This window comes from Bos indicus x Bos taurus, chromosome 4 (genome assembly GCF_003369695.1).
Source record: "Bos indicus x Bos taurus breed Angus x Brahman F1 hybrid chromosome 4, Bos_hybrid_MaternalHap_v2.0, whole genome shotgun sequence".
In the NCBI taxonomy this organism is placed as follows: Eukaryota; Metazoa; Chordata; class Mammalia; order Artiodactyla; family Bovidae; genus Bos; species Bos indicus x Bos taurus.
In genome coordinates, this window is record NC_040079.1 from 14786690 (window position 1) to 14814168 (window position 27479).

General features: G+C 42.1%; 1 protein-coding gene across 1 annotated transcript; it reads right to left on the minus strand.

The window, feature by feature from the left end:
* Positions 1-27443, minus strand: WEE2 (WEE1 homolog 2). The gene is made up of 11 exons (XM_027540327.1): positions 26980-27443; positions 20115-20311; positions 17824-17875; positions 15744-15916; positions 14247-14368; positions 7892-8038; positions 7189-7296; positions 6972-7057; positions 5963-6133; positions 4952-5094; positions 1-1375 (listed from the first exon to the last, which is right to left on the minus strand). Exons 1-11 carry the CDS (start codon positions 27322-27324, stop codon positions 1219-1221), a joined length of 1701 nt encoding a protein of 566 aa, XP_027396128.1. The 5' UTR covers positions 27325-27443; the 3' UTR covers positions 1-1218.
* Between the last annotated feature and the right edge of the window lie 36 nt (positions 27444-27479).

Here is a 27479-nt window from a genome sequence, read left to right on the forward strand (position 1 = left end):
AAGAAAATAAGGTAGCCAAAAAGCCTATAAGCCACAACAGGAGTAACATCATTAAAAGACACAACTAGTTGTTCTCAAATGCTTTTGTGACCAACATGATTTTGGGTCATAGCCTGGCCATTATTAGCTGTGAAGGCTGTGAAACTGAACCTTAAAGCCAAGGGCTGTTAGCCCTAGCCTACTAAATTCTCTCTCCTACCTACTGTGGTTTCCAACATGCATTTCTCAGTCTTTGTTAGTTACATATTTACAAAGAAGAGTGCTTTATTCCTATTTGGCTTTGGACAAGATTTAAAAAAAAAAAAACTTTATTTACAAATGTTCTATTTCCTTTGAATATATATACAGAGTAAAGAATTTGGATAAAATAGGATAAAATCACAGGAATCAAAGCCAACTTTTCATAAAATCCAGGAGAAATTAGTAACACTCAGAAAAATCAAAATCCATTATAACAGTTACAAGAGAATCAAAGCAAATAGATTGGGGGACAACAAACCACATCAGATTTCCCTCAAACCCTCTAGCCAGTGTTTTTGTTCCATAAGTTAATAGCCAGTTCAGAAATTCAAGTCACATAGAGTCTTATTTCTACCTACCTCACATAGTGAAGTCATTTACTTGGTAAAAACAGTATCAGAGAAAGGGATTGTCTCCGTTCAGAGAATACAGTAGGAAAACCACTCTCTCAAAGCGACTGAGAATTTTTTGAGGAATAAAATCACCTACCCTGGGAAGTGTTGTTGAAATCCAGGCATACTTCCTTACAAAAATGCTACCTCAACTCTAAACAAAATTGACTTTCTTTCTGTGTGCCAGGAGAGTCCCTGGGATCCTTGGTTGGTAGGCAGGTAGGTAGGGCAGGCTCGTAGTCCACAGGCTGCAGGGGCTGGGGGGGAGTGGGGGGGCGGCTGCTTTCAGTTCAGAGGCCCATGCTTTCCTGTTGACCATCAGCAAATCTGAGGAGTCACTGAGCTGATTACAGGTGGTGTTAGGGATGTAACAAGAGAAGAAAAATGGCTGCTAATGGTAGTACCTGCCACTGGTGCTGCTAGGAAGCCTTGGTGGCTATAGGATCTTGGCTGAAAATGCTAAATTAGGGTGGCTCTTGAAATCTTCAGCCTCTCAAGTCTGTTAGTTCCTCCCTTTATACAAGAAAGGTCGACACAGCCAGTATCTATTTTGGGGATAAAGAGTAAGTTGATTGGAGAGACATTCTTATGGGGAAGTCTGCCCCGAGGTGAAGCTTGAAGACTTGGCACTCTTTCCTCCTACCAGACATTTGGCATTTCTTAACCCGGTGGGGGTATCAGAGACCCCGGGTACACTGTGGCCATCCTTGGGGGACTGGGCCTGCTGGGCTTCTTTCAGTTCCCTGACAACAAAAAAGGAAAAGTGTACATTTCTCGGTCCTAAATTAGAGATGATATTTATGATCAAAACCAGCATAGATTTTTCTTTTTATTTCAGTATTTATAAAAACAAGCATGAATGATACACAGAATAGAAAATTAACTCCTGTGATTATCTTTAGAAAGGGCTAGCACACAAGTGCCTCAACACATTGCAAGTTTGCCTTGCTGAATTCTACTGCTGCTGCTGCTAAGTTGCTTCAGTTGTGTCCAACTCTTCACCCCATGGACTGCAGCCTACCAGGCTCCTCCGTCCAAGGGAGTTTCCAGGCAAGAGTACTGGAGTGGTACTTCTCCAGAATTCTACTGATTGGGGCATAAATGATCTTTAAAATTAAAGAGAAATAAGGTGATGACTCTACAGGGGTCATCAAAGGACAGCCCATGGGTCAAATTTGGCCTGCCACCTGTTTTTGTAAATAAAGTCTTACTGGAATTCAGCCATTCACATTCATTTTTGTATGGTCTCTGATCACTTTCATATCACTCCAGCAGAGTTGAGTCATTGCAGCTAAGACCATATGGCCCACAAAGGATAAAATACTACCTTGGTCTTACAGAAGAGTGTGCCAGCCCCTGGTCTAGACAATTTCAAGAAGGCGTCTGCCTCATCTCCATGATGGGTGCTCACTACTGGGAAGGACTGATGACACACACCTGTGCGTCCACATCCAGCTTCACAGATATACACACCACACCTTAAGGAATACTTATAGTCCTGTGACAGCATATATATTTGTATTTGTTAGCAGAAATAGCGCAAAAAAAAACAAATATTAGGAAATTGCTTACAAGGAAGGATTACTTCACTAAAGTCTTTATTAGAGTTTCCACAACTCATTGCCAAGAAATTATCTGGGAGGACTTTAAAGCTAATCATTCTAAGATGGACTGTGTATCCAAAAGAAATTGGACTTAAGTATATTTTAGACAGTGGAAGTGACAAATAGATTGCAGGGATTAGATCTTATAGACAGATTAGATCTGACAGTGCCTGAAGACCTATGGACGGAGGTTTGTGACATTGTGCAGGAGACAGGGATCAAGACCATCCCCAAAAAAAGAAATGCAAAAAAGGCAAAATGGCTGTCTGAGGAAGCCTTATAAATAGCTATGAAAAGATGAGAAGCTAAAGGCAAAGGAGAAAAGGAAAGATACACCCATTTGAATGCAGAGTTCCAAAGAATAGCAAGGAGAGATAAGAAAGCCTTCCTCAGCAACCCGTGTAAAAAAATAGAGGAAAACAACAGAATGGGAAAGACGAGAGATCTCTTCAAGAAAATTAGAGATACCAAGGGAACTTTTCATGCAAAGATGAGCTCCATAAAGGACAGAAATGGTATGGACCTAACAGAAGCAGAAAATATTAAGAAAAGGTGGCAAGAATAGACAGAAGAACTATACAAAAAAAATCTTCATGACCCAGATAATCACGATGGTCTGATAACTCACCTAGAGCCAGACATCCTGGAATGTGAAGTCAATTGGGCCTTAGGAAGCATCAGTACGAACAAAACCAGTGGAGGTGATGGAATTCCAGTTGAGCTTTTTCAAATCCTGAAAGATGATGCTGTGAAAGTGCTGCACTCAATATGCCAGTAAAATTGGAAAACTCAGCAGTGGCCACAGGACTGGAAAAGGTCAGTTTTCATTCCAATCCCAAAGAAAGGCAATGCCAAAGAAAGCTCAAACTACCACACAATTGCAATCATATCACACGCTAGTGAAGTAATGCTCAAAATTCTCCAAGCCAGATTCAATAGTACGTGAACTGTGAACTTCCAGATGTTCAAGCTGGATTTAGAAAAGGCAGAGGAACCAGAGATTAAATTGCCAACATCCATGGATTATCAAAAGAGCAAGAGAGTTTCAGAAAAATATCTACTTCTGCTTTATTGAGTATGCCAAAGCCTTTGACTGTGTGGATCACAATAAACTGTGGAAAATTCTGAAAGAGATGGGCATACCAGACCACCTGACCTGCCTCTTGAGAAACCTATATGTAGGTCCGGAAGCAACAGTTAGAACTGGACATGGAACAACAGACTGGTTCCAAATAGGAAAAGGAGTATGTCAAGGCTGTATATTGTCACCCTGCTTATTTAACTTATATGCAGAGTACATCATGCGAAATGCTAGAATGGACAAAGCACAAGATAGAATCAAGATTGCCGGGAGAAATATCAATAGCCTCAGATATACAGATGACACCACACTTATGGCAGAAAGCAAAGAAGAACTAAAGAGCTTCTTGATGAAAGTGAAAGAGGAGAGTGAAAAAGTCGGCTTAAAGCTCAACATTCAGAAAACTAAGATCGTGGCATCCAGTCCCATCACTTCATGGCAAATAGATGGAGAAGCAGTGGAAACAGTGGCAGACTTTATTTTGGGGGGGTTCCAAAAATCAATGCAGATGATGACTGCAGCCATGAAATTAAAAGACACTTGCTCCTTGAAAGAAAAGTTATGACCAACCTAGACAGCATATTTAAAAAACTGACATTACTTTGCCAACAAAGGTCCATCTAGTCAAAGCTATGGTTTTTCCAGTTGTCATGTATGAATGTGAGTTGGACTATAAAGAAAGCTGAGCCCTGAAGAATTGATGCTTTTGAACTGTGGTGTTGGAGAAGACACTTGAGAGTCCCTTGGACTGCAGGAGATCCAACCAGTCCATTCTAAAGGAAATCAGTCCTGAATATTCATTGGAAGGACTGATACTGAAGCTAAAACTCCAATACTTTGGCCACATGATGTGAAGAACTGACTCATTGGAAATGCCCCTGATGCTGGGTCTTTTCATCTCCTTTTATATTTTCAACAATTCACTGGATGTAATGATTATTTTAAAATGCCTTCAGGATCCTGCTCAACCATCACTGCCTGACCTTTATAATACCAGGTCCATGCTATCTAATTAATTCCTACTTGTTAAATGAAGGAATAGATTAATAAATGCATGCATGAATACAAGCTTACATGCATAAGAAATAGGATTGCTTCCTTAGGCTTAGAAAAATACCTCTGTCTTAAACATGGGTCAAGACAGAATTTTTTTTTGCTGTTTTTTTAATTTATTTATTTTTACTTGAAGGATAATTGCTCCACAATATTGCATTGGCTTCTGCCATACATCAACATGAATCAGCCATAGGCTCTGTAACAATCAAGACAGAATATCTGTCTGCCCCATGATTTAATGGACTTCTAATGGGTCTCTTCCCACCTTAGTTATGGTTATCTTACTTTGGGTAGTCATCTACCAGTTACTTGAACACTGTTGTCACTTAGAATCCTAATTTTTCTTTACCAGTATTTCCTTGCATTCATTTGCATTAACTGGAATTGTCTCTCTTGAGCTGTCTACTCACAGAGCATCCAGCCCCTTGTTACACAGGGCCCCTCTTTGTGAGCAGGAGCCTCTGTGTCACAATGTTGGATTCCACTTGAATCCATAGAAAAGATACACCAGACCAGTTGTGTCACTGTGAGTACCGCATAAATAGGTTCTTCCTCAACCCCAACATCCAAAAATCTACCTTTGCAGTGTGGCTGTCTTGAACTTTTCCAAGTTCAACTGGTGCTGAAGCTCTTCTGTTTTCCCCAGGGAGGGACAGAGGACTCGACTCTTGGCCAGAGCTGCTGCAGACGGTCTCTCTGCTGGATCAGGGTGGATCATGCTCTGATGAGGTGGGACCAAAAGGGAGGAAACAGAAGCTTCATTCTTAGGAAAATCCCCCCACCCAACCAACTCCAACCCAGCTTCTGCTGGTGGGTTTTTTTGAAACTCAATTCTCCTTTGTGCAAAGGGAAGAAATAAATGAAAACTTAGCTCCACCCAGGACAGAAATACCATCCATATGTGATAGCATCCATCATCCATACCTTTGACTTTCTCAAGTATCAGCTTTTAAAGCTAACTGAATGATGAACTAGTCTAATGCCTTAATTTTCAAGAGAGGAAACTGAGGTCCTGAGATAAAGTGGCTTGTCCGAGTTATTGACAGGACCAAGGCTAAAACCTGGGTTACCCAACTGCTAGTTCAGCTCACTCACTTCCACCATGTGTCCAGTTTTCACTTAAGATTAATTAAGGATATCCCACCATGACAGTATTCCTATAGCCTTTATCTTCAGAGGATGCCTATAGCCTACGATGACTGGAATACAGTAGAATATACCTAACTGTAAACAGCAATTAGTTTCAAATAATGAAGAGAACACTGACCCTTCCATTTGAGGAGCAATGTTCAGAGTCCGCTCCACTACTTAGTATGTAGCCTTGAGCAAGTCACAACATTTTGCTGAAACTCAGTCTTCCTTTACTGGCATTTGGAATAGCAATATTCACCTTCTGGACTGTTGTGAGAATTAAATGAATTAGCATATACTTATTACCTAGCACAGAACCAACACTGAGCTCCTCAGTAAGTATAAGTATCAACTAACTCTAAGAATGATTTACACACAGAAATAGGTGGACATCTATTTGCCATTACATTAAAAAAAATAAAAAGACATTTCCATCTTTTCTTCACAAGAGACAGCACCTCGAGTAGTTGGTGGAATTCCTTGGAGAGCTCCTGAGGAATGTCTGGAAGGTTCCCCTCACGAATATGATGCCACTCGGTGCCGTTGGTGGGCAACAGCCCTGCTCCTGCAGCCACCGCGATGGTCAACCCCAAGGCAAATATGTCTGCTTTGGGGAGGTGCTGGTAATTCTTCAAAACAGAAGACAGGAAGGCTGGTTACTTTGCCAAGTGAAGAGTGTCCGGTCTAAAACACAACTGGTAAGAGAGTTGCTTGAACGCGCATGACCTTAAACAAACACAGTGGGGAGGTCGTATCTGCTATGGTTGGTAGTCTCTTTCTAGAGAAGACAGAGGACAGGGCATCAGTCCACCTGAGTAATACTGCCCTGGTCCTGGGAACCCAAAGCTGGTACCCTGTGATGACCTAGACGGGTGGGATGGAGAAGGAGGTGGGAGGGCGGCTTAGGAGGGGGAGGATGTATGTGTACCTATGGCTGATTCATGCTGATGTATGGCGGAAACCATCACAATGTTGTACAGTAATTACCCTCCAATTAAAAACTAAATAAAATTTTTTTAAAAATATGCTGCCCTGAAGAGTCAGAGTCAGAATCTCAGTACTCTTTTGTTCTCTCAGGTTCAAAGAGGCTTGAAACTTAGATTGACTGATCATAAAGAGGAAAGACTCCTTTTTTTTCCCCCAGCTATCATCCTGTAGAAAGTTATATCTTTCCTAGGCCAGACTCATAGACATGTTAAAAGATGAGCAATAACTGAAGGCCATTTCAGTGACCAAGACTGGTGGTGCTGTCAAAAGGTTAGTCGCATGATAAAGGTTGGGTTGGACCAATAAAGGCTTCCTTCCTGCTAGGAAATTCATAATGCTAAGAATTCTAAAAAATATTAGAAATAGCAAAGGACCTTTACAAAAAAACAGTAAAAATGGTGATTAATCCATTGATTGAGCCACCCTCTTTGCAAACATTTCAAGGGACTATTAAAAACCCTTTGTTCTCCAAATCTATACCTCTTGCAAAATTTCATTAGCCAAGAAGCGACTGTCCCCCTCTTCCACTTTGGGATTGCTTATTGATGTCACATGACCCAAGTCACCTAAAAAAAGAAAAAAGAAGTAGAGTTCTTTCAAAGCATGTTTTTCTTAAAACTGGAATAAACGGATTAGAGTCATCAGCATACATTTTGTAGGATAAGAGTATACCAATCAAGTTACAACACAGACTCACCAATTTTGTACATCACATCAGCAGAGAAAAACCAATCAGCTTCATTTTCAGCCTCTTCCAGGACTACGGGGGAGTCGCTTTGCATCTTATGACAAATGAAGATGTTACCTGAAAAAAAATACAGAACTGTAGTAAGGAATGATTCCTAAACCTTTTCACCTCAGAGATTCTTTTCTGTAAATGACATTTCAATCCTCCTCCTCTTCTGTGTGTGCAGGTAACAAGACTACCAAGGTTTCTTTTCCTCCATGGAATCTCTCACACTACTTCCAAACAGCTCAGTGATTGATAATACCTATTTCAGTGGAACTTAAACCTCAAACCTCTTTGAAGAGGCTGGTGACCTCAAAACAAAGAAATAATCAACAACACAGGATAGTAACAACATTTCCTTGCATTTCACATGCATGAGTGCCTTAACCCACTAGTTGTAAACAGTCAGGATGCAGTCTCTTATCTATGCAGTAAATTCAATACTTATTTTCATACTTGGGCTTCACTATCTGGGAGTCTTTTCTTTCTGTCCTCTTGGCGCAATGGGAAAGTAGTTAAAGCTCTTTAACTGGAATGTGGGCAGGGGGAGAGGGACGTGGAGGGATTCTGCCAGCTAACAGCCTCTTTGACAGTCATGCAGGCACAGATTCTGACAACAATGGGGAAGGAATTCAACACGGCCAGAGGAGCAGAGGAGAGCTGGACTGACTGGGCTTGATGTCCAGGTGCACCATGCCGGAGCTGTGGATGTATTTGAGCCCGAGGGAAATCTGTAGAAGGATGTCCTTGAGTCTGGGCTCTGGGAAATGACTGCCAGACTTTGTGTTTTCAGTTACTGCAGCCTGCAAGCTCCCACCTAGGAAAGAACAACAGAATAGCCCCACCAAGTGAGAGAAAAAAGTGTGAATCTTATATGTGAAAGCCTAGTACATATTCAATACATTCCTCATGAATGAACTCAGTCGAACAAGTCTAAACTGCTTCAGTGTCGGTGTGAAACATAATATCAGCTCCCTGTCTATACCACAAACATATTGGAAAGAATAAGGGCTTTCCTCTTTAAAGAGGAAAAGAAAATGCTATATCCTAGGTAACCAATATGTGGCTCTATTGCCTTGAGTATGCCCCCAACTAACATTTAAAAAGCTTTACCTTGTTATCAACAGAAGATCAGCCAGGCCTAGTCATATAGCTACTATGGTGTCGATGAATAATTCCAATCTGGTGTCAAGCTAGTGATTATAGGCCATTAGTAACTTTAATGTAATTGATTTCAAGTTTCCTTCCATTAAAATATATATCACGAAATAAGAACATTTAATGATGGATGACCCAAAGAAAATATAAAACCTCCATGTACACCTAAACCCTCTTTGAGCCACTGTTTGTAGCAACTCTATCACTGTCGTCAATAAAAAGATAAGCCCTGAGCTCATCTGACTACCTGACCTCAGATGCCCCTGCCCTAAGGCATTAGAATGCTTCTCAACCTTTTGATTCATTAATTAGCATTTGTCTGTAGCCTCCTCAGTCAAATTAGGGAATTCTGGGACCCCCATCAGTTATAAGGCCTGTAAATCCCCCCTTCAGGTGTGTATCAGAGCAGTAGGGTCTGAGATGGTAACTGTACTTTTAAGGAAATCTATATTTAAAACTCTCTTATGTAAAATTGAATGTAAAGGTTGAACTGCCACATTCAAATAAATTCAGAAAGGCAAATTCAGCACCTTTCAGAAACAAACAAAAAAAAAAGGGCTAAAGTAGAAGGTTTTTGTTTTTCCCTGGGAATCACCTTAGGAAAGAATTTATGAACTGTAGATGACATTACAAAGGAAGAATAAATAAAGAGTACATTGGGGTTATTATAAACAAAGCCACCTTGAGGTGAAGTTTCAGATGAGTTTATGAGATGTGATGGAGGAAAAGGGAGGTTGCATCAAGGCCCCTGGGTCTCCACTAGCCTGGCTGTTCCTTTAGGACAGGCCCACAGCTCATTCATCCTTCCTGTCCCATGGTCTGGCATGTAATCAGTATTTTCTGAACTGAATGTCTATCCTGGCAACAGAGGGGAAAGACTGAGTGAAGGCCCCTATGAAATGTATGGAAAGAAATAAGCATCGTAAGTTACTTAGCATTCCTTTAATATGTTCCTTTAGATTATAAGTGGAGGGATTTCTAATCCCCTGAAGTGTGATAGGTATTTAGTAAGGGGAACTAGGTATTTAGTAAGGGGAACTAGACCAGTGATAGCAGCACTTTCAATTACTTAGAATCTCTATAGGTAGTGTTAAAGTTAGCCAAGTGATAAAATAGTAGAAGAGAAGTTACTGAAAAGTATTCATTCATATTACTGTATTAGAATATCCTTATTTTGCTTGAGCTAAAACTGATTGTCCACACACTTATAGAACAGCATAATGAACTGTTCTTTACTAAACAGTATTAACAAGAAGTATCCATTGACAGGGGGCTTCCCCAGTGACTCAGATGGTAAAGAATCCAGCTGCCATGCAGAAGACCCGGGTTCGATCCCTGGATCGGGAAGATCCCCTGGAGAAAGGAATGGCTACCCATCCCAGTATTCTTGCCTGGAGAATTCCATGTACAGAGGAACCTGGCGGGCTACAGTCTGTGGGGTCACAAAGAGTCAGACATGACTGAGTGACTAATTCATTTCACTTCACTTTCATGCATTTACAGACATAGCAATACTGAATGAACTGTAAACTTCATCCCTCCTAATCTCACCCGGGTGCACTGAAGCCTTAGCTCCTTAACCCAAGGTAGCCCCTGGCATTGGCTCGGTGCCTTAGGAGGTGCCCTAGGAGGAATACAGCCAGCTCCCAGGCAGTTCTTTTCAAACCATCTTTGTGAGATGAGTTGATGACTTCCTTCCTTTAGATAAATGTACTCGCCCCACTTGGTAGGAGAAAAGATACTTCAGAAAAACATATACTTGTTTTCCTGTCTGCTCATAAGACCTAACAGATGCCAAAACAAAGAAATAGCAAATACCTTCTGACAATGAAATGCAAAAAGCAGGCCAACAGTTCAACAGCACGTCTTATTTATGTATTTGTATTCTTACTATGCTACTTTGCTGCCAATGACACAAGCCTACTTTTCTGCTGGTAAAATTGTCCCTTATCTGGTGGGAAAATATAACCTGTATTCATGGTGTTCCAACTTCTGGATGTCACATCACTTGAGCAAATGTGAGAACCAGTATTCTAGGGGATCGTGCTCTGTAAAACTTCTACGCCAGAAGACGTCACAAGAATACTCTGCGATTAGGGAGAGATTGGGCTTCCCAGGTGGTACTAGTGGTAAAGAACCTGCCTGCCAAAGCAGGAGATGTAGGACACACGGGTTTGATCCCTGAATCGGGAAGATCCCCTGGAGGAGGGCATGGCAACCTACTCTAGTATTGTTGCCTGGAGAATCCCATGGACAGAGGAGCCTGCGGAACTACAGCCTATAGGGTCACAATGAGTCGGAGATGACTGAAGCGACTGAGCACGCACACACACACAGGGAGAGAGTAATTATCCAGCGCTGAGCCGGTTAGAATCCTGGTTGTTGCAGAATCAGCCGGCTACTGGAGACCTCAGATTTCTGAGGCTGGCCCAGAGGTGACCTTGTAGGGGACCTTGGCTAGGGTGGCAGAGAGGGTGGAAACTTGTGATTGGTTCAGGGTTTATGAGGGACAAGAGGCAAATCAGATGACTGTTAGTCTCTCACAGTTAAAATCTATGTTATCTACATCACCTAATTTATAATTGAAGTTAAAACCGTAACCGTGCATGTTCCACCCTGACTGCTATGAGAGGCTGGGTAGAGGGGCTTGGGTCGATATGGGTAGGTAAGGGTGGGTATGGGGAAACAGGACATAGGGTGGAGAGGTGAGACAGAGCGGGAGAGAGAGAATGTGGGAGCAGAAGGAAAGAAGCACCGGCTACCTGACACATACTTTGGATTTCTTATCCTTTACTTAGACCCACTCCAGTATTCTTGCCTGGAGAATCCCCTGGACAGAGGAGCCTGGCAGGCTACAGTCCATGGGGTCACAAGAGTCCGACACCACTTAGCGACTAAACCACCACCACCACCGGGAAAAGTCTCAACATGGATTATCCAAAACGACAAACAAGATTTGCAAGTGTGCGAAGTCACTTCAGTCGTGTCCAACTCTGTGCGACCCTATGTGCTGCAGCCTGCCAGGCTTCTCTGTCCATGGGATTCTCCAGGCAAGAGTACTGGAGTGGGTTGCTGAGCCCTCCTTCAGAGGGCCTTCCCGACCTAGGGATCAAACTTGTGTCTCTTCGTCTACCTTCATTGGCCTGTGGGGTACTTTACCACTAGTACCACCCAGGAAGTCCCACAAAAGAGCATGCTTTATTTTCCATTATCAGTTCACATTTGAAAGGTTCAATGTATGTGAATTACATTTGCTAAATCTCAGTTACGTTTGAGTTGGCAAGTATCTATGGGGTCACACAGAGTCGGACATGACTGAAGTGACTTAGCAACAGCAGCAGCAGCAGAGTGAAGTTAGCTGAAGCACCACAATGAACAAACACTGATTTCCCATAGTATCTTACATCTATCTAGTCCACACTCACTAGCTGGCTTTCAACGCCCACTACAGGCTTCCCACACTTCACCTTGCTGGTCTGACTTCCTCCTACGGGGTCAGCTCAGTCCTGTTTAGTCTCCTTTCTATCTACTAGGCCAGACGCAAGCCCAGTCCATGCTTCTAGCCTGCATGCTGGTCTTCCCTCTGCTTCCATAAACTCAAGGAATCCTCCTGCAAGGTCTCGTTCAAGTCTTAGCTCCTTCATGACATTTTCTCAGGCTATGCTAATAACAAGTATTACCATGTTCTTACTATGTATTCGGACTTAATGATGTGCTAGCATTTGACATACACTGTTGATAATTTCGCAAATGACTCAGGTAAATATTACTGTCTCTTTACTCAGTGAGATTAAATGATGTCTCAGTGATCCTGAGAGAACTGAACTGAAGTGAAAGTCACTCAGTCGTGTCTGACACTTTTCGACCCCATGGGCTGCATAGTCCATGGAATTCTCCAGGCCAGAATACTGGAGTGGGTAGCCTTTCCCTTCTTCAGGGGATCTTCCCAACCCAGGGATCGAACCCAGGTCTCCTGCATTGCAGGCAAATTCTTTACAAGCTGAGCCACAGGGAAGCCCCAAAATACTGGGGTGGGTAGCCTATCCTTTCTCCAGGAGATCTTCCCCACCCAGGAATCAAACTGGGGTCTCCTGCATGGCAGGCAGCTATGTGACAGAGCTGGGCTTTGAACTCCAGTCTGCCGACTTTAAAGCCCAGGCCCATCCCACCACACCCTGCTACCTTTGCCCGCGTTCACCATCTCCGGCCACTTTGTGTGCTCATTGTAAGAGAGCAAATGGAATAAAGCTTCTGGAAGTAAGAACTTACCTCACTCTACAGGATTTTGCACCCAAAAGCTTAATAGAGTGTCAAGCCCGAAGAAGATATTCAAATGTTGAAAAAAATGAGATGATTTTGTAATAGGTTGCTTCATCTTATTCTTTTTGAAAATTTGAAACTTTTACATTGCCCCAGTTAAAATTTTACATTGCCCACAGGTTAAAATTTGTTAATTTTGCTTTACTGACTGATTTTTAAATTTGATATTATCTTTGTAAATAGGTAAATGTTACGGAAATAAAATCAATCTTCTCTATAGAGAGAGGGAAGAAAAAAAGAATAGGGACTCTCAGGTTATGATAAGAAGAAATTAAGAGATGATTTAAAAAAAAAAAAAAGGTCTCAACTACTCAATCACAAGTATAAGGAAAGGGTCCATTTCGTTTTAACCCAAAGAAACTATTATAAAAAGGGATTTGGGGTGAGCTTATTAAAGAAAAAAACTCCTGAAGTTCACAAGTAAGGCTATGGGAAAATCAGGCTATAAGGAAATAACAAGGAAGATGCCAAATTATTATCTCGTAGAATATGTGTATCATTTTCTATGCTTCTAGCATCTCATAATGTTATTTACTTACCTACTGGTGAAAGTAATCTTATATACAGTGTTGAAGCTTTATCACTGATCACTGTCCTCAAAAGCCAGGCTATCTGGTGATAACTAAACTTACCCAAAGACAGACTGCACCATTAAAAAAAAAAAAAAACTCAGGGTAGGTGTATATGTTGGGGGGATGCCATTATCCAGTATTACTGGGGCTAAAATATGGATTGCAAAATGTGGATGCATCCTAAAACGATGATGATCTTCTATCCAATTGGTAGCACTTTCCTACTATATCCCTAGATGTTTTGATGAAAATGTATTTCCAAGAATAACAACACATAACTGCTGTTATGTAACCCCTTAATTATAGATAAGAACTATTAAATCATGGATTAGAAATATGTTAATCCAAAGGACCACACTTTGTGATTTAAGTAGCCCAGAAAGAAGTTTTACTGGTTACTGTGTATACATAGTCCTGAAGAACCTAGGAGGATGTATCTGAAGTCACTAGACTTCAGTCCCAGCACCCCACCCCATGCCCCTACTCTTGTGAGAACACTTAAAGCTCCAAAGTAAGAAGCAGCAAGAAACATGAACAATCCCCAAACACAGGAATCCACTTCCAAATTAATCAGAAGTTGGCTATGTAAGTTTACCACTCCCTCCTCCAAAATAGTAGAGACTATGGCTTACCTCTTCTAGAGCACCTAGTAAATGGTAAAAAGATGATTTACCATTCAAACCACTAGCATAAAAGTTTTCTAAGTATTAATTAAAGTGTGAAGGACGTGATAGCTCCTATGTACCAACTACACATCAGCTTTGAAAGAAGCACCTTACAGCATAAGCCTGAAATTCCTTTCCAGCTCAACTCATTTCCTCCAGCTCTCTGCTTCTAAGCAAAACAGTAGTACAGACTTTTAGATATGATTCTGCTATACCTGCTATTAAGTAAAAGAAGAAAGCAAAGATTTTTTTTTCCCAAAGACTTAAAAGCTAATCCTCCCTCTCCATAGATATGAGCCCACATGCTTACCATTGCAGTATTCATTTTGAATGATCATGTAGTCATCTTCTGCCCACGCAGAGTAGTAACGCACCACATGGGGGTGTTGTCCCAGCACCGCATGGGCATAAACTTCATGCATAGCCAGAGTCCTAAGAGACGGGAAAGCATTGAGGAAACTGAAAATAACACACATACAAATTCTTTAAAGATGAGATATGAGGCATTATTCACATTTGTTGAATGCTCACTGCTTGCTTACTTACTATCTTACCACATTTAATGTTTGTAACTCCTCTATATGATACAGTAACAAGGATGACGCCTTTAAAAGGTTAAGTGATTGGCCCAAAGTTGAGCTGGTGATAGCAGATCTAAGACCAGAACCTTGGTTGTCCTGGGCCCAAGTCCACGTTTTTTTTCATTGAACAGGATATATGTAGAGAGGCATCTTAGGTGTCCGTTACCTCAGGAGCAGACTTGTTTTGATTCTAATTTTCACAATCTAAAAACCCTGATGGGCTTAACAAGAAACGTGCTTGATTGTGGATATTGCAATGGGCCCTCTACCATCCCTATGAAAGCTAGACAGTTGCTGTGTGTGTGCTTAGTCGCTCAGTCGTGTCCGACTCTTTGCGACCCCTTGGACTATAGTCTGCCAGGCTCCTGTGTCCTTGGAATTTTCCAGGCAAGATTACTGGAGTGGGTTGCCATTTCCTACTCCAGGGCATCTGCCAGACCCAGGGATCGAACCTGGGCCTCCTGTTTCTCCTGAATTGCAGGCAGATTCTTTACCCACTGAGCCAACAGGGAAGCCTTAATTATAGTCAATACTAAACTCTGCTGGTATGATGTAGCCACAGGGACAGTCCTGAAGACAGATATCCATCATGGAATAGGAAATCCAACACACAAAAAAAGAAGCAAAATGCAGTGCTTGATCGATTTCAGTATATAAATGAAGAATTCCAAAGACTAAGATTCGGCATTTTAGTATTATATCTCCCAGAGTTCACAAAAAGCAATGGCTGAATCTGAACATATTTGTTTTCCTTGTGAAAAGGAAGAACTTTTGAACAATTAGTTCTAGGAATGAAATTTAAATTTTTGTTAGTTTTTCCTGGCTTGGAGTTTTTCAAACTTGACTGTTGAATTTATTATTAATACAAAGTAGAGATAACCAGTAAGTCAACAATAACTTGGTAGTATTTCTGATGAACTAAACAGATACCAGAAGATCCTTTCCTAAATCCATTCATTAGAGAAAAAAAAAAAAAAAAGTAGTAAGACCAGTAGTAAAAGCCATGAGAAATACAAAACAAACAAACAACACAATTCCAATTGCTCATGGTATATTTCAGGAAATAACTTATCTCTGATCTTAAAAATTCAGAAAGGTTACAAATGTGAGACAACTTTCAGTGGTAAGGTTGAATTTTTAACAGTAGCAAATGACATCAGTGCTCTTATTGAAAATGTTTTGATAAATCCAAGTGTGTATTTCTAGTACATTTTAAAGGTACTCACTCATCTGATAATCCTCCCAAAGGTTTCGTGGAGCGTTTTATTGCATAAACACATCCATCCAGCCTCTTAATGCACTTGTAGACTGTACCAAAGTCCCCGACCCCAATTTTTTCTACCTCCAAGAATTCTTTTTCATAGCGGGAAGCCATGTTGGTTTCTCGTAAGACACATCTCTGAAATATTTTAGCAAAAAGTGAAATAGTTTAGAATAAAATTAAGGCATATTATATCCCTCAATTTCCCTAAGTTTCCAAAAATACTTTTGAGGCAAATCCATTGGATTCTGTCTGTGTCAATATTCATGGTGGCAAGAAGCACCCCTTTCCCACCGCCCTGCCACAGCTGCTGACTACCTTCTCTGTGCTCTTTATAGCCTTCCATACAACGCTGTACCGACATTTCTCTTGGCTAACTTATTAAATCTTACTCTGTATTATTTCCTCTGCCTGGGTCTTCTTCCCTCTGTTTGTCCCTGGAGGGAACACTGCCCCCATAGCCAGAGCTACTGTCCTCAGCGGAAAGGAGTGACGGGCTCTTGGAGGAGGATGCCAAACAGAACACCTCGCTTTGCCTCTTGCTTACTTGTCTCACACTCTGGCTGCTAATGTTTCATCTTAAGTGCAATAAACATACTTTTTAGTTTGCTTCCCCCAAAGCCTTAGTCTAGAGAACAAAATTGTCAAATTGATTTATTTCAGACTGTGTGCTCAGCTGCAGCAACCGCTCCCCCTACGGGCCAACCGTGACATCACTCATTGCTAAGTAAGGAACTCGAGCAAGTCACTGAACTCCTGTATCAGTTGTCTCATTTGTCAGATGAGGATCAGAGCAACTATGTCTCATGGTCCTTTCAAATATTGTTTGAGAATCACATATATCACGAATATATATAAATTCTCAGTAAACAGTAGCTGATGATGGAAATATCCATAGATTTATAAGAATCTCAGTCCAAACTGATTCATCCCTGTGAAATCACCTTTTCCCAATATCTCCATTAGCAAGAACTTTTTCCTTCTAACTTTAAATGTTTAAAAAATCTTGACTCTTACCAGCTCTTCATTTTCAACATCCAAGCCCAGTCAGTCTTCATCAACAAGATCGATAATTTCCCTTGCCCTTACCAGTCTCAAGCTCAATTTCCTCCACCTCTGGACTTGCTCCAGCTGCCCGCCCTTTCTCTGTCTCCTCTATCAGTAAGATTATTTTTGTGAAATGATGCCATAGAATGAGACATACCTAATTGTTTCCCATGAGGAATCCTCACCTCTGATCAGAGGCCTGAAGGCTCTGGTAGTGCTTACCTGCTCCCTTATATCCTCATCTCAGACACCAAGTACCAGCTTACTATCCATATCGCCCCTTCCCCATTGTCCTCCCTGCCCTGTACGGACACTGAACATTATAATATCATGAAAACATGCCTATGTCCAACATGTCACCTTGATGGCAATTTAATATTCCACTGACTTTATGGTCTAATTTACATAACCATTCTTCCATTATTGGATATTTGGTACTGCCCCTATTTTCTTTTCTTTTCTGCTCTTATAGTTAAGGCTGAAACAAACATCTCTGGTGGTAATATTTACGGCATTATTTTCTTAGTTTAGATTATCAAATGAGTGATATTAGATCAAAGATTGTGAACATTATAAAATCAATAAATATTGACACATTTAAGAGCTAAAACTTTTACATATAAACCTCTGGCTTTACGCTATTTTTCTGTTTTTTTTTTTTTTTTTTCCTTTTTGGACCTTAGATATCTTGATGTTCCCTTTACTTCTATATCCCAGGAATACAGAACTTTCCCCCAGATCAAAGACAGAAACAGTAGCTTTGAATTTAAGAATAGTCCAAGGTAATGATTCAGCAGTATAGATGTTAGACACTGTCTGATAAAGTAACAACTAGCTAAGAATATAGACCCTGGTTACAGTCCAGATAAATTCACCTGCAAGACATATTTACTACAAGTGTCAAGGTTTGGGGAGGGAGGGAGGGAGGGAGGGAGAAAGAAGAGGTATTAGAATGAAATGGCTGTGTTACAACATCTGGACCAAAGAGCAGTGCTCACCTTAGCAGGCAGCCCTTGTTCTCCCTTGCCTTCTCCTGGACTGGATTCCTCACTTGGGGGGAAAAAAATGATTATCAGTGTATGATTAACACTTATGGACCCTGGTACTGTGCTGGGTTTGGGTACAGTACAAGTAAGTAAGACAATTATTCTCCCTCTTCAGTCTATATTTAGAAGCAGGAATAAACAGAAGTTTTTAATACAAGAACCTAGGACAGTATTAAAAACAAGATATGAAGAATACTCTAGACAGTACTATGTACTCTATTTTGAAAGTAAAAGCCTTTCTGCAAAAAAGAGGATATATAAGCTAAGATTCCAAAAATGAGGAGGAACCAGCTAAGAGAAAAGAAAAAGGGTTTCAGACAAACAGAACAAGGTATGCTGAGATGGAGTCAAGAGAGCTTACAGAACATATGAGGAACTCTAAGGCTGTTCAGCCCCACAGTATAACATGTCCCCTGCCATGCTTGCCTCCCCAGAGCCTGGCCTGTCTTAGGTTCACAAGCTGACTGTAGGCATAGCAAAATGCACTCTAATCCTAGCTAAGATGTTTTCAATTACTTTTCAATAAGCTGAAGTCTCTGATGGATATTCTCTTTTGGCATGAGCAGATGCATTCTGGAATCTTTAAACAAAATTTCAGTTTCTAGATCAGTTAGGTTTCTTTTCTGGACAAGGACAGGGTCAAAATGGCAAATGGAGGAGATTATACTCACACAAAGAAATTGATGCAGGCAAACTTGTGACTTAAATTTAATACTACATTCTAATCTTTATAAAATAACACCACCACAATGAAAAAGAAGGGAAAATACCCTCTCAGAGTCACTAAGTGATTTTATGAAAGTGTCATCACTTTCAGGGTCAGGAATTCAAATCAGCAGTGTTTTCCTGCTAGCTTCAGTGAGAGATGAGTCCATTCACTCTGCAGGTTTACAAAGAATCCTGAAGAGCTAAAAACCAGTGGAATACTCAGTAACAAGAATAGATCCAGTGTACTTGTGCTCGAGTCCTATTTACTTAAGATCCAAGAAACAGTATTGAGAGAAGCCTATTCTGGCTACAAGGCTGATTAATATAGGGTCACTGATTCCAAAAGAACACAGCACGTTAAATGCTCTGTAGACTTTAAGATTGTTAGCTCTACCTTTATTTTGCCAAGTACATCTGAGCACAAAAGACTGGCCTGTTTTAGAGGTGCTTCCATTCTATTAAAAAAAAAAAAAAGCAGCACTGAAGATAAAGAAATGTCCTTGTGGGACTTCCCTGATGGTCTTGTGGTTATGATTCCTCATTTCCTTGAAAGGGGCACAGATTCCCCCATCCCTGGTAAGGGAACTAAGATCCCATATGCTGCCAAAAAATAAATAAATAAAAATGAAAGCAAGTACCCCTTCACTCCCTCACATATGGATGCTGCTGCTGCTGCTGCTAAGTCGTTTCAGTCGTGGCCGACTCTGTGTGACCCCATGGACGGCAGCCCACCAGGCTCCCCCGTCCCTGGGATTCTCCAAGCAAGAACACTGGAGTGGGTTGCTATTTCCTTCTCCAATACGGATAGGGTCACTTTAAAAAAAAAAAAAAAAAAAGCCCCTGAGTAATCTGCAAACTCCTTATGTAGTCAATTTCTGCCACCGAGTGACCTTTCTAGAATAGTGTAGTCAGCTTTCCATCTATTAGCACCTCCAAAAGCAACGCTCTTTTTCTCTTCAGCCAATCTTCCATCACCTGCAGAGGAGTTCAAATTCTGGCTCTATAGCTCTCATTGCCAGTCATACCACTGAATTCAAAACAGCAATGTACTCTCTGAAATGAGAACGACACCTTCCCCAACTGCAAGCTTCATAGTAACCAGAGGGGAGCCCTTGAGAGCAATTCCACCGCCTGTTACACTTCCTAATATTAAAGTCAGATCTTCACTTACTCTGCTCTGTTCTTTCAAGAGAAGGCATTTTACCATGCACTTCTGGCAACCCACTCCAGTACTCTTGCTTGGAAAATTCCACGGACAGAGGAGCCTGGTAGGCTACAGTCCATGGGGTTGCAAAGAGTCGGACACAACTGAGCAACTTCACTTTCTTTCTTTCTTTCTTTCCTTATGGAAAGGTGTTAGGATCTCTGTGATGAAGAAGGTTATAGCCAACACTGACATTTAGGAAGGAGGGTATATATAAACATAATGTTTATCATTCAAACAGACATTGTTTATTGCTAGTCTTTAACACTCTCCTTTCCTTTTGACAATAGTTAAGACCAGTTCTCAAGAGTCATAGCAACAGGACACTTACAGATCGCCACGGGTTTTCCTCTTGCCATTGGATTTAAGGAATTGTTTTCTATAGGACTCCGGAGTGAAGGGATTAATGTTGACCAGAGCCAATGAGGTCATCTCATCAATGAAGGGGCCGGGTGTGAGCTTCAGATGCTTAGAGCTTCGGGGGAGAGGCTTCCCTGATGAAGAAATCATTGACTGGCTCACCTGGCCCTGAATGAGGATGACAAAAGGCACATCAGAATGGAGTTAATTTAAAAAAAAAAAAAAAAGATTCTGTATCAGTTAGGTAGTTAACACTGAAAGGGATCTTAGAGGGTACCTGGTGCAGTGCAAACTAGTTGCATGGTGACTAGTCCTCTTGTGAAACATACAGATCCCCAGACTACCTCTAGACATTTTGATTCATGGGATCCAAACAGCAATCTGTACTTTCATTTTAATGTTTTTTTTTAATTGTGGTAAAAGTCACAGAATATAAAACATACTATTTTAACCATACTTAACTGTTACGTTCAGTATGTTCAGTGGCAGTAAGTACGTTCACACTGGTGTACAACTCTCACGCAATCTGTACTTGTGTCAAGTTCCACCTGCTTCCCCTGGGCGATTCTGGTTAGCCAGCTATGAGACCACCAGTTCTAGTCCTACCTCCAGCTTTTTAAAGGTGACACTGAAGCTTAGACAAACAAAAATGACTCTAAAAGACCCGGCACTTTGGCTCCCAGAGTGTATACTTTAATTTCCCCTCAGTTATTCATACCAATATTTGTTGCCTACTAAGTAGCAGATCGGAGAAGGCAATGGCACCCCACTCTAGTACTCTTGCCTGGAAAATCCCATGGATGGAGGAGCCTAGTGGACCACAGTCCATGGGGTCGCTAAGAGTCAGACACGACTGAGCGACTTCACTTTCACGTTTCACTTTCATGCATTGGAGAAGGCAATGTCAACCCACTCCAGTGTTCTTGCCTGGAGAATCCCAGGGACGGGGGAGCCTGGTGGGCTGCCGTCTATGGGGTCGCACCGAGTCGGACACGACTGAAGCGACTTAGCAGCAGCAGCAGCAGCAAGTAGCAGGTGGGCTTCCCTGGTGGCTCAAACAGTAAAGGATTTGCCTGTAATTCTGGAGACCTGGGTTCTTGCTGGGCTAAGTGCTGAAGGGTGAATTCCAGCTCTTAAAAAACATGAAGTCCACTAGTCAGCAGCTCACAATCACTTTGTAAGGGAAAGATTTCATAGACTAAGCATGGAAGAAGTTTCCAATTCCACTGAAAATGTAGCACCAGTTGAGAGGAGCTCCATGAAATGGGGTAGAGAGATTGAAAAGGAATAGTCTAAGCCCTTAAGATGCAAGGCTCTGCAAGGGCTGTAACTAGCATACTAATCCATAGGAAAACATGCAGGACTTACCACTCCAAGTGGGGTACAGTGAACGAGCACCAGCCTAAAACCTAACCAGAATTAAATCAAACCACAGAGGTAAGAAATCAAACAATTCTGATGAGACAGCAGGATGCTATTATGACCTAAGCACCAGGAGCCAGAGGAATGGCTGTGGTATAGATTCAAGAGGACAGTAGTAGACCCTGGGGCCAAGATATTACCTCACAGTATAATTACTCTGGGTTTCCCTGGTGGCTCAGATGGTAAAGAATCTGCCTGCCATGCAGGAGACCCAGGTTCAATCTTTGGGTGTGGCTACTCATTTCAGTATTCTTGCCTGGAGAATTCCGCGGATAGAAGAGGCTGGCGGACTAGGGATCATGAGGTCACCAAGAGTAGGACACAATTGAGTGACTAACTATAGCCACTGTATTGTGAGGCTCTTTCAGAAAGAATTCTTACCATTTTGATTGTCTCTGCCCATGATTTTTGAGTGTAGAAGCTGAAGCTAGGTTACAACATGACTCACTACATAAAAAGGTAATTAAAGATGTGAGTCTACAAGGAATGTATCCTGAACTTATTAATAAATACTCATCAAATGATTGATAGAAGCAGAAATGAAGGAAGCAACAGAGTACACATAGTAACCTAACATTGTTTTAAAAGAAGGAAAAATGGACTCAGTGAAGAGTTTTGATAAGGGCTTACATAGGTCTTAGGCTTCCCTGGTGGCTCAGAGGTTAAAGCGTCTGCCCGCCGTGCAGGAGACCTGGGTTCAATCCCTGGGTCGGGAAGATCCCCTGGAGAAGGAAATGGCAACCCACTCCAGTATTCTTGCCTGGAGAATCCCATGGACAGAGTAGACTACACAGTCCACGGGGTCACAAAGGGTCGGACATGACTGAGCGACTTAACTACATAGGTCTTAGAGTTCAGAGGGTCAACAACCTTGGGGCTATCATTGTTCAAAGCCATCAACAACGATCAATTTTCCCATAAGTTTACTGTAAGGGTTGAGTATTGGTTCAAAAGAAATAAAAACTATACAATATGGTATTTCTCAATGGTCAATGTGATTCAGAAAGCGAATTTAGAATTATAGTAAATCATTTTTCTGAAACAATTTTGTGTGTGTGTGATGCTGATTATCACAGAAAATAAAATTACACCTGTCACGTACGAAGCAGTAGGGCACCCGCTCCTGGAACAGTGCACATAAAATTCCAGTTGCTGCAATTCGAAGACAACAAAAAGGGCCTAGAAACCTTTCAGCTAAAAGTAAGGGAAAGTGTTCGTATCAAGGCAGACAGTACCGGAATTCCTAGTCAAGAAACATGAAGGCTGATTTTGTGAACACCACTTAAAATATAGGGAAAGATATTAATACAGATTTTGTTGCCAGAGTGACAGAATTATGAGTAATCCTTTTGAAATCCAAAAGAACACAGTTTGCAAGAAGATTTATGATGAAAATGAGCTCTGCTTGGAAATAAAACAGACTGAAAACATGGAAAGAGGACCAGGTGGAAAGCAAAAGTGTGTCCCAGAGAGTATAGCTAGTTCTGTGTAAGTAGCAGCTCTTATAGTAGTGATTAAGAGAAAGGAAATTTGGGGAATAGCTCCTTGACTTCCGAAGATGGTGAGAGAAGGTGGCAACCTCCCATAAGACACAACATCACAGGGACTGGGAAAGACTTTTAAGGCCCAGTACCAACCAGTCCATCCTAAAGGAGATCAGTCCTGGGTGTTCATTGGAAGGACTGATGCTGAAGCTGAAACTACAGTACTTTGGCCACCTGATGCGAAGAGCTGACTTACTGGAAAAGACCCTGATGCTGGGAGGGATTGGGGGCAGGAGGAGAAGGGGATGACAAAGGATGAGATGGCTGGATGGCATCACCGACTCGATGGACATGAGTTTGAGTGAACTCCAGGAGTTGGTGATAGACAGGGAGGCCTGGTGTGCTGTGATTCATGGGATCGCATAGAGTCAGACATGACTGAGCAACTGAACTGAACTGAACCAACTGTTAGCTTCCTGATGCTTGAATCCCTGCTACAGTATTCCTACACTAGTCGTCAACTAGTGTTCCACACATTTAGCCACAGGGAACTTGCTACCCCCTAAGGAAACTCTTCTATATCTAGATAATTTTGCTAGGAAGGCCTTATGGTAACCTGGTCATTTCACATGATTTCTGGTCCTATCCCTGCAGCAAGGCTGAGTTAAGCCAATCCTCCTTTGCTCTGCATCCCTGTCTTTAGTATACGTGTGTTGTGTGTTCAGTCACGTGCAACTCTTTGCGACCCCATGGACTGTAGCCCACAAGGCTCCTCTGTCCATGATATTTTCCAGGCAAGAATACTGGAGTGGGTTACCATTCCCTTCTCCAGGGGATCTTCCTGACTGAGGGATCAAACCCACATCTGCTATATCTCCTGCACTGGCAGGTCGATTCTTTACCACTGAGCCACCTGGGAAGCCCATCTTTAGTATAACATCACCAATTACCATCACCCTGGCCTCTCTCCTCTGATCTTGATCCCAGCTATATTTTTCATAAAGTGTGTACTTTTTCGGTTGCTTTCCAGTTTCCCTCCCAGGCTCTGTTTTCTTTCTGTCCCTTAAATCTTGGTATTTCTAGAGTTCCTAACTTGTACCACTTCTCTTCTTACTCTGGCAGACAGGTTACATAAACTTAAACACACCCATGGCTTCAACAGCTTCCGAAATGCCGGTGAAATCCAAGTATAGCTCTCCAACTGGGGTTGTTTTCCTGCAGTGCAGAGCCATGTATCCAACAACTTACACCATATCTCTTTCTCCAAACCTATACAACCTCTAATGTCACCTACCTTGATTCAAAGTACCACCTACTCAATCAGACAAGCAGGAAGCCTCACAGCGCCTGAGACCACTCCTTTCCCAGCAACCCCTCCATCAAGTCAGTTACCGATTCCTAAACATCTCTCAGCTTACCACAATCCACCACTGTCCTAGTTCAGGCCTTTTTGAGAAGAGGCCCTTCTCTTTTCTCAACAGATCTATTGTGAACACTGCCCTGCCTCGTTGGTCTCTCCCACTCCATTCCATCCTTCACATGAAAGTCATGATTTCTCAAAAATGCCTCTGACCAAAACCACTTACTGGCTCTCTCAACACTTTCAGGATAAAATCTTGGTCTAGCTCCTACCTACCTACCTACTCTTGCCCCTCTACCCGCCCCCTCGCACACCCAGACCCCTGCTGCTCTGGATAACATGTAGTCTTCCAGGTGTGGCATGATATTTTCCCTCCAGGACTCAGTAGATATTTTTCCCTTGGCCTTGAGTGCTCAATCCTTCTCTTCCTAGCAAACTCCAACTCATTCTGTAAGATTGCTCTCAAACATTGCTTTCTTTGGAAAGGTTTCCTGGCTGTCTTGAGACTTCATGCCTCATTAATTTTCACCACACTACCACTCCTCTGGCATACCTGCTCTTAACTTATTATTGCTTACTTTTATATGTCTTTTTCAATCTGTCTCCCAGAATGATGGAAATAAAAACAAAAATAAACAAAGGGGACCTAATTAAACTCAAAAGCCTTTGCACAGCAAAGGAAACCATAAACAAAATCAAAAGACAGCCCTCAGATAGGGAAAAAACGTTTGCAAATGATGCGATCGACAAGAGATTTAGCCTCCAAAATTGACAAACAGCTTGTGAGGCTTAATATCACTGAAACAAACAATCCAATCAAAAACTGGGCAGAAGCCCTGAATAGACATTTGTCAAAAAAAAAAAAAAGACAGACAGATGGCCAAGAGGTACATGAAAAGATGTTCAACATCACTAATCATTAGAGAAATGCAAGTCAAAACTACAGTGAGCTATTGCCTCACACCATTTTGCAGGCACTTGCTGAGGCAGTGTGTGGCTTATCAGCAGAAGGTCTGCTAGCATATCAAGGTGTTAAAAGTCTTCAGCGAATGAATGAAAATACACATACCACGCCGTCTCCTTGCCTGGGCACTCTTGCTCAGAACCATATGCTCTGTATCCACTCTCCCCCTAAATGCCAAGCGTTAAAGCCATACCAACTTTCATTGACCTTCTTATACTTGCTTTACTTTCATTTCTTTCCTGACCAGCCACTGAGAAGCAATCCACCCAGAGAACTCTGACCACTCCTGAATCACCTACCACATGGTATCTGCAGACACATCTCCCCTCCTGGAGACTGCCATATGCTCCCAGCCCACAGTGGGTTCTCAAAAAATAAATGGATGATTGATTGGTTATAGGGACCATTGAAAACCCCACAGATGGATGCATGAAGGTATGAAAGTAATTTGTCTACCACTCAGACAAGAAGCCTGGTATTTCCTGGTAGATGTGGCAACCACCCTCAGCAGGTACAAAGGAGACCTCTGACAGTGACTGTGCTGCCATTGGAAGCAGAGATGTTATTGCCGTGATCTTAAGTGCCTCAAGCTGAGCCAGCAGGAAGCAGAGCTAATTCCAGGCCTAAGGCTCTTGTGCCATGGCACCAGTCTATCAGAGGTACCCCTGTCCAATCCTAGCTTTAATAGAATGCATGATGTAATAGGAGACCAAGCACAGCAAAAGAGAAAGGAAAATGCTTTCTCGGGACTTTTGCTTGTTGCCATCCTCAAGTTATAAAGTAGTATCAACATTACCTCTTTGTTCACCTATAAGAGCCTGTTCATCACTAGACCAAGAAAGGGTGAGGACTTCTTTCTGAAAAGAGCATCAGCAAAGATATATATAGATATATATATGTTCAAACAGTGAAGTAAACATATTAGGCAATAATAGTAAATAATCACAGAAAAATACAGCTAGTTGGCATAATATAAAGAACAATAGACTAAGCTCCAAAGATTGCATATCCAGTCCTTTCGCTCCCATTGGCTGAATAACAGGCCAGTTTTTCTCCTAAGACCTTGGTTTTCTCATAGGTAGAGTACAGGTTGAGCTTCCCTGGTGGCTCAGTGGTAAAGAATCTGCCAGCCAATGCAGGAGACATGGGTTTGATCCCTAGGTCGGGAAGATTCCCTGGAAAAGGAAATGCAACCCACTCCAGTATTTTTACCTGGGAAATCCCATGGACAGAGGAGCCTCGTAGGGGGTCACAAAAAGTTGGACATGACTTTGCGACTAAACAACAACAGAGTACAAGTTGGCCTATAGACCTCTATTTTTTCCAGATCCAGTATTCTTTCACTAGGAAAGTTTTCCCCATCCAAGATTTATCTGGGGCCTACAGCAATGGTTTTCAGTAGACAGCTGGCAAGATACTTAATTCTGTTTTATGGTAGCTTTCGACTCTTCTTCATTTTCACCAGCAAATACATAATTGAAGACATATACAGAGCATGAAGCACATCCGTCACACGCCTAGGACTGCACCCTCATTCTCTATCAGCTGAACTGAAGGACCACAGGCCTAGGTGGCCTGGCTCCCTCTCCCCCCATAGTGAACTTACTTTGGGAGTGAAGGGGCTCTCGCAGTGTGACGGCCTGCTCTTGTCTGGTGGGGCTGGTGGTGTTTCAGGGCGTGCGAGGGAGTGTGACACTGGAGTCCTGAGACCCTGATCTGGACTCGCTTGGTCTCTTTCGTAAAGTGCACTGAGGTCATATTCGTTACCAAGGGGCGTCCTGGGAGGTGTGAGCTTCACCTCTGAATCCTGACCTCTAGGCCTCTCTGGGGTTTGAGTCTGGGCCTCCTCGCTCTCCTGTGCTTCCTCCTGCCCCTTGTTCTCATGCTCCTCTTCACAACAGGAAAAGTTTAACTTCTGCTTCAGTTCTTTGTTCTCATTGTGGTCACCCATCTCAGCCAAAGAGCTTTACCACCTGGGCAAGAAGGCCTAGCAGAAGGAAACAGAGCTACTGAAACAAGGAGGAGAGAGAATGTAAGCTGACACGTTCCCCAGTTCCAGCCCTGCTTTCCTTCGGCCAACTAACAGCTACACGGAGACATGCCGTT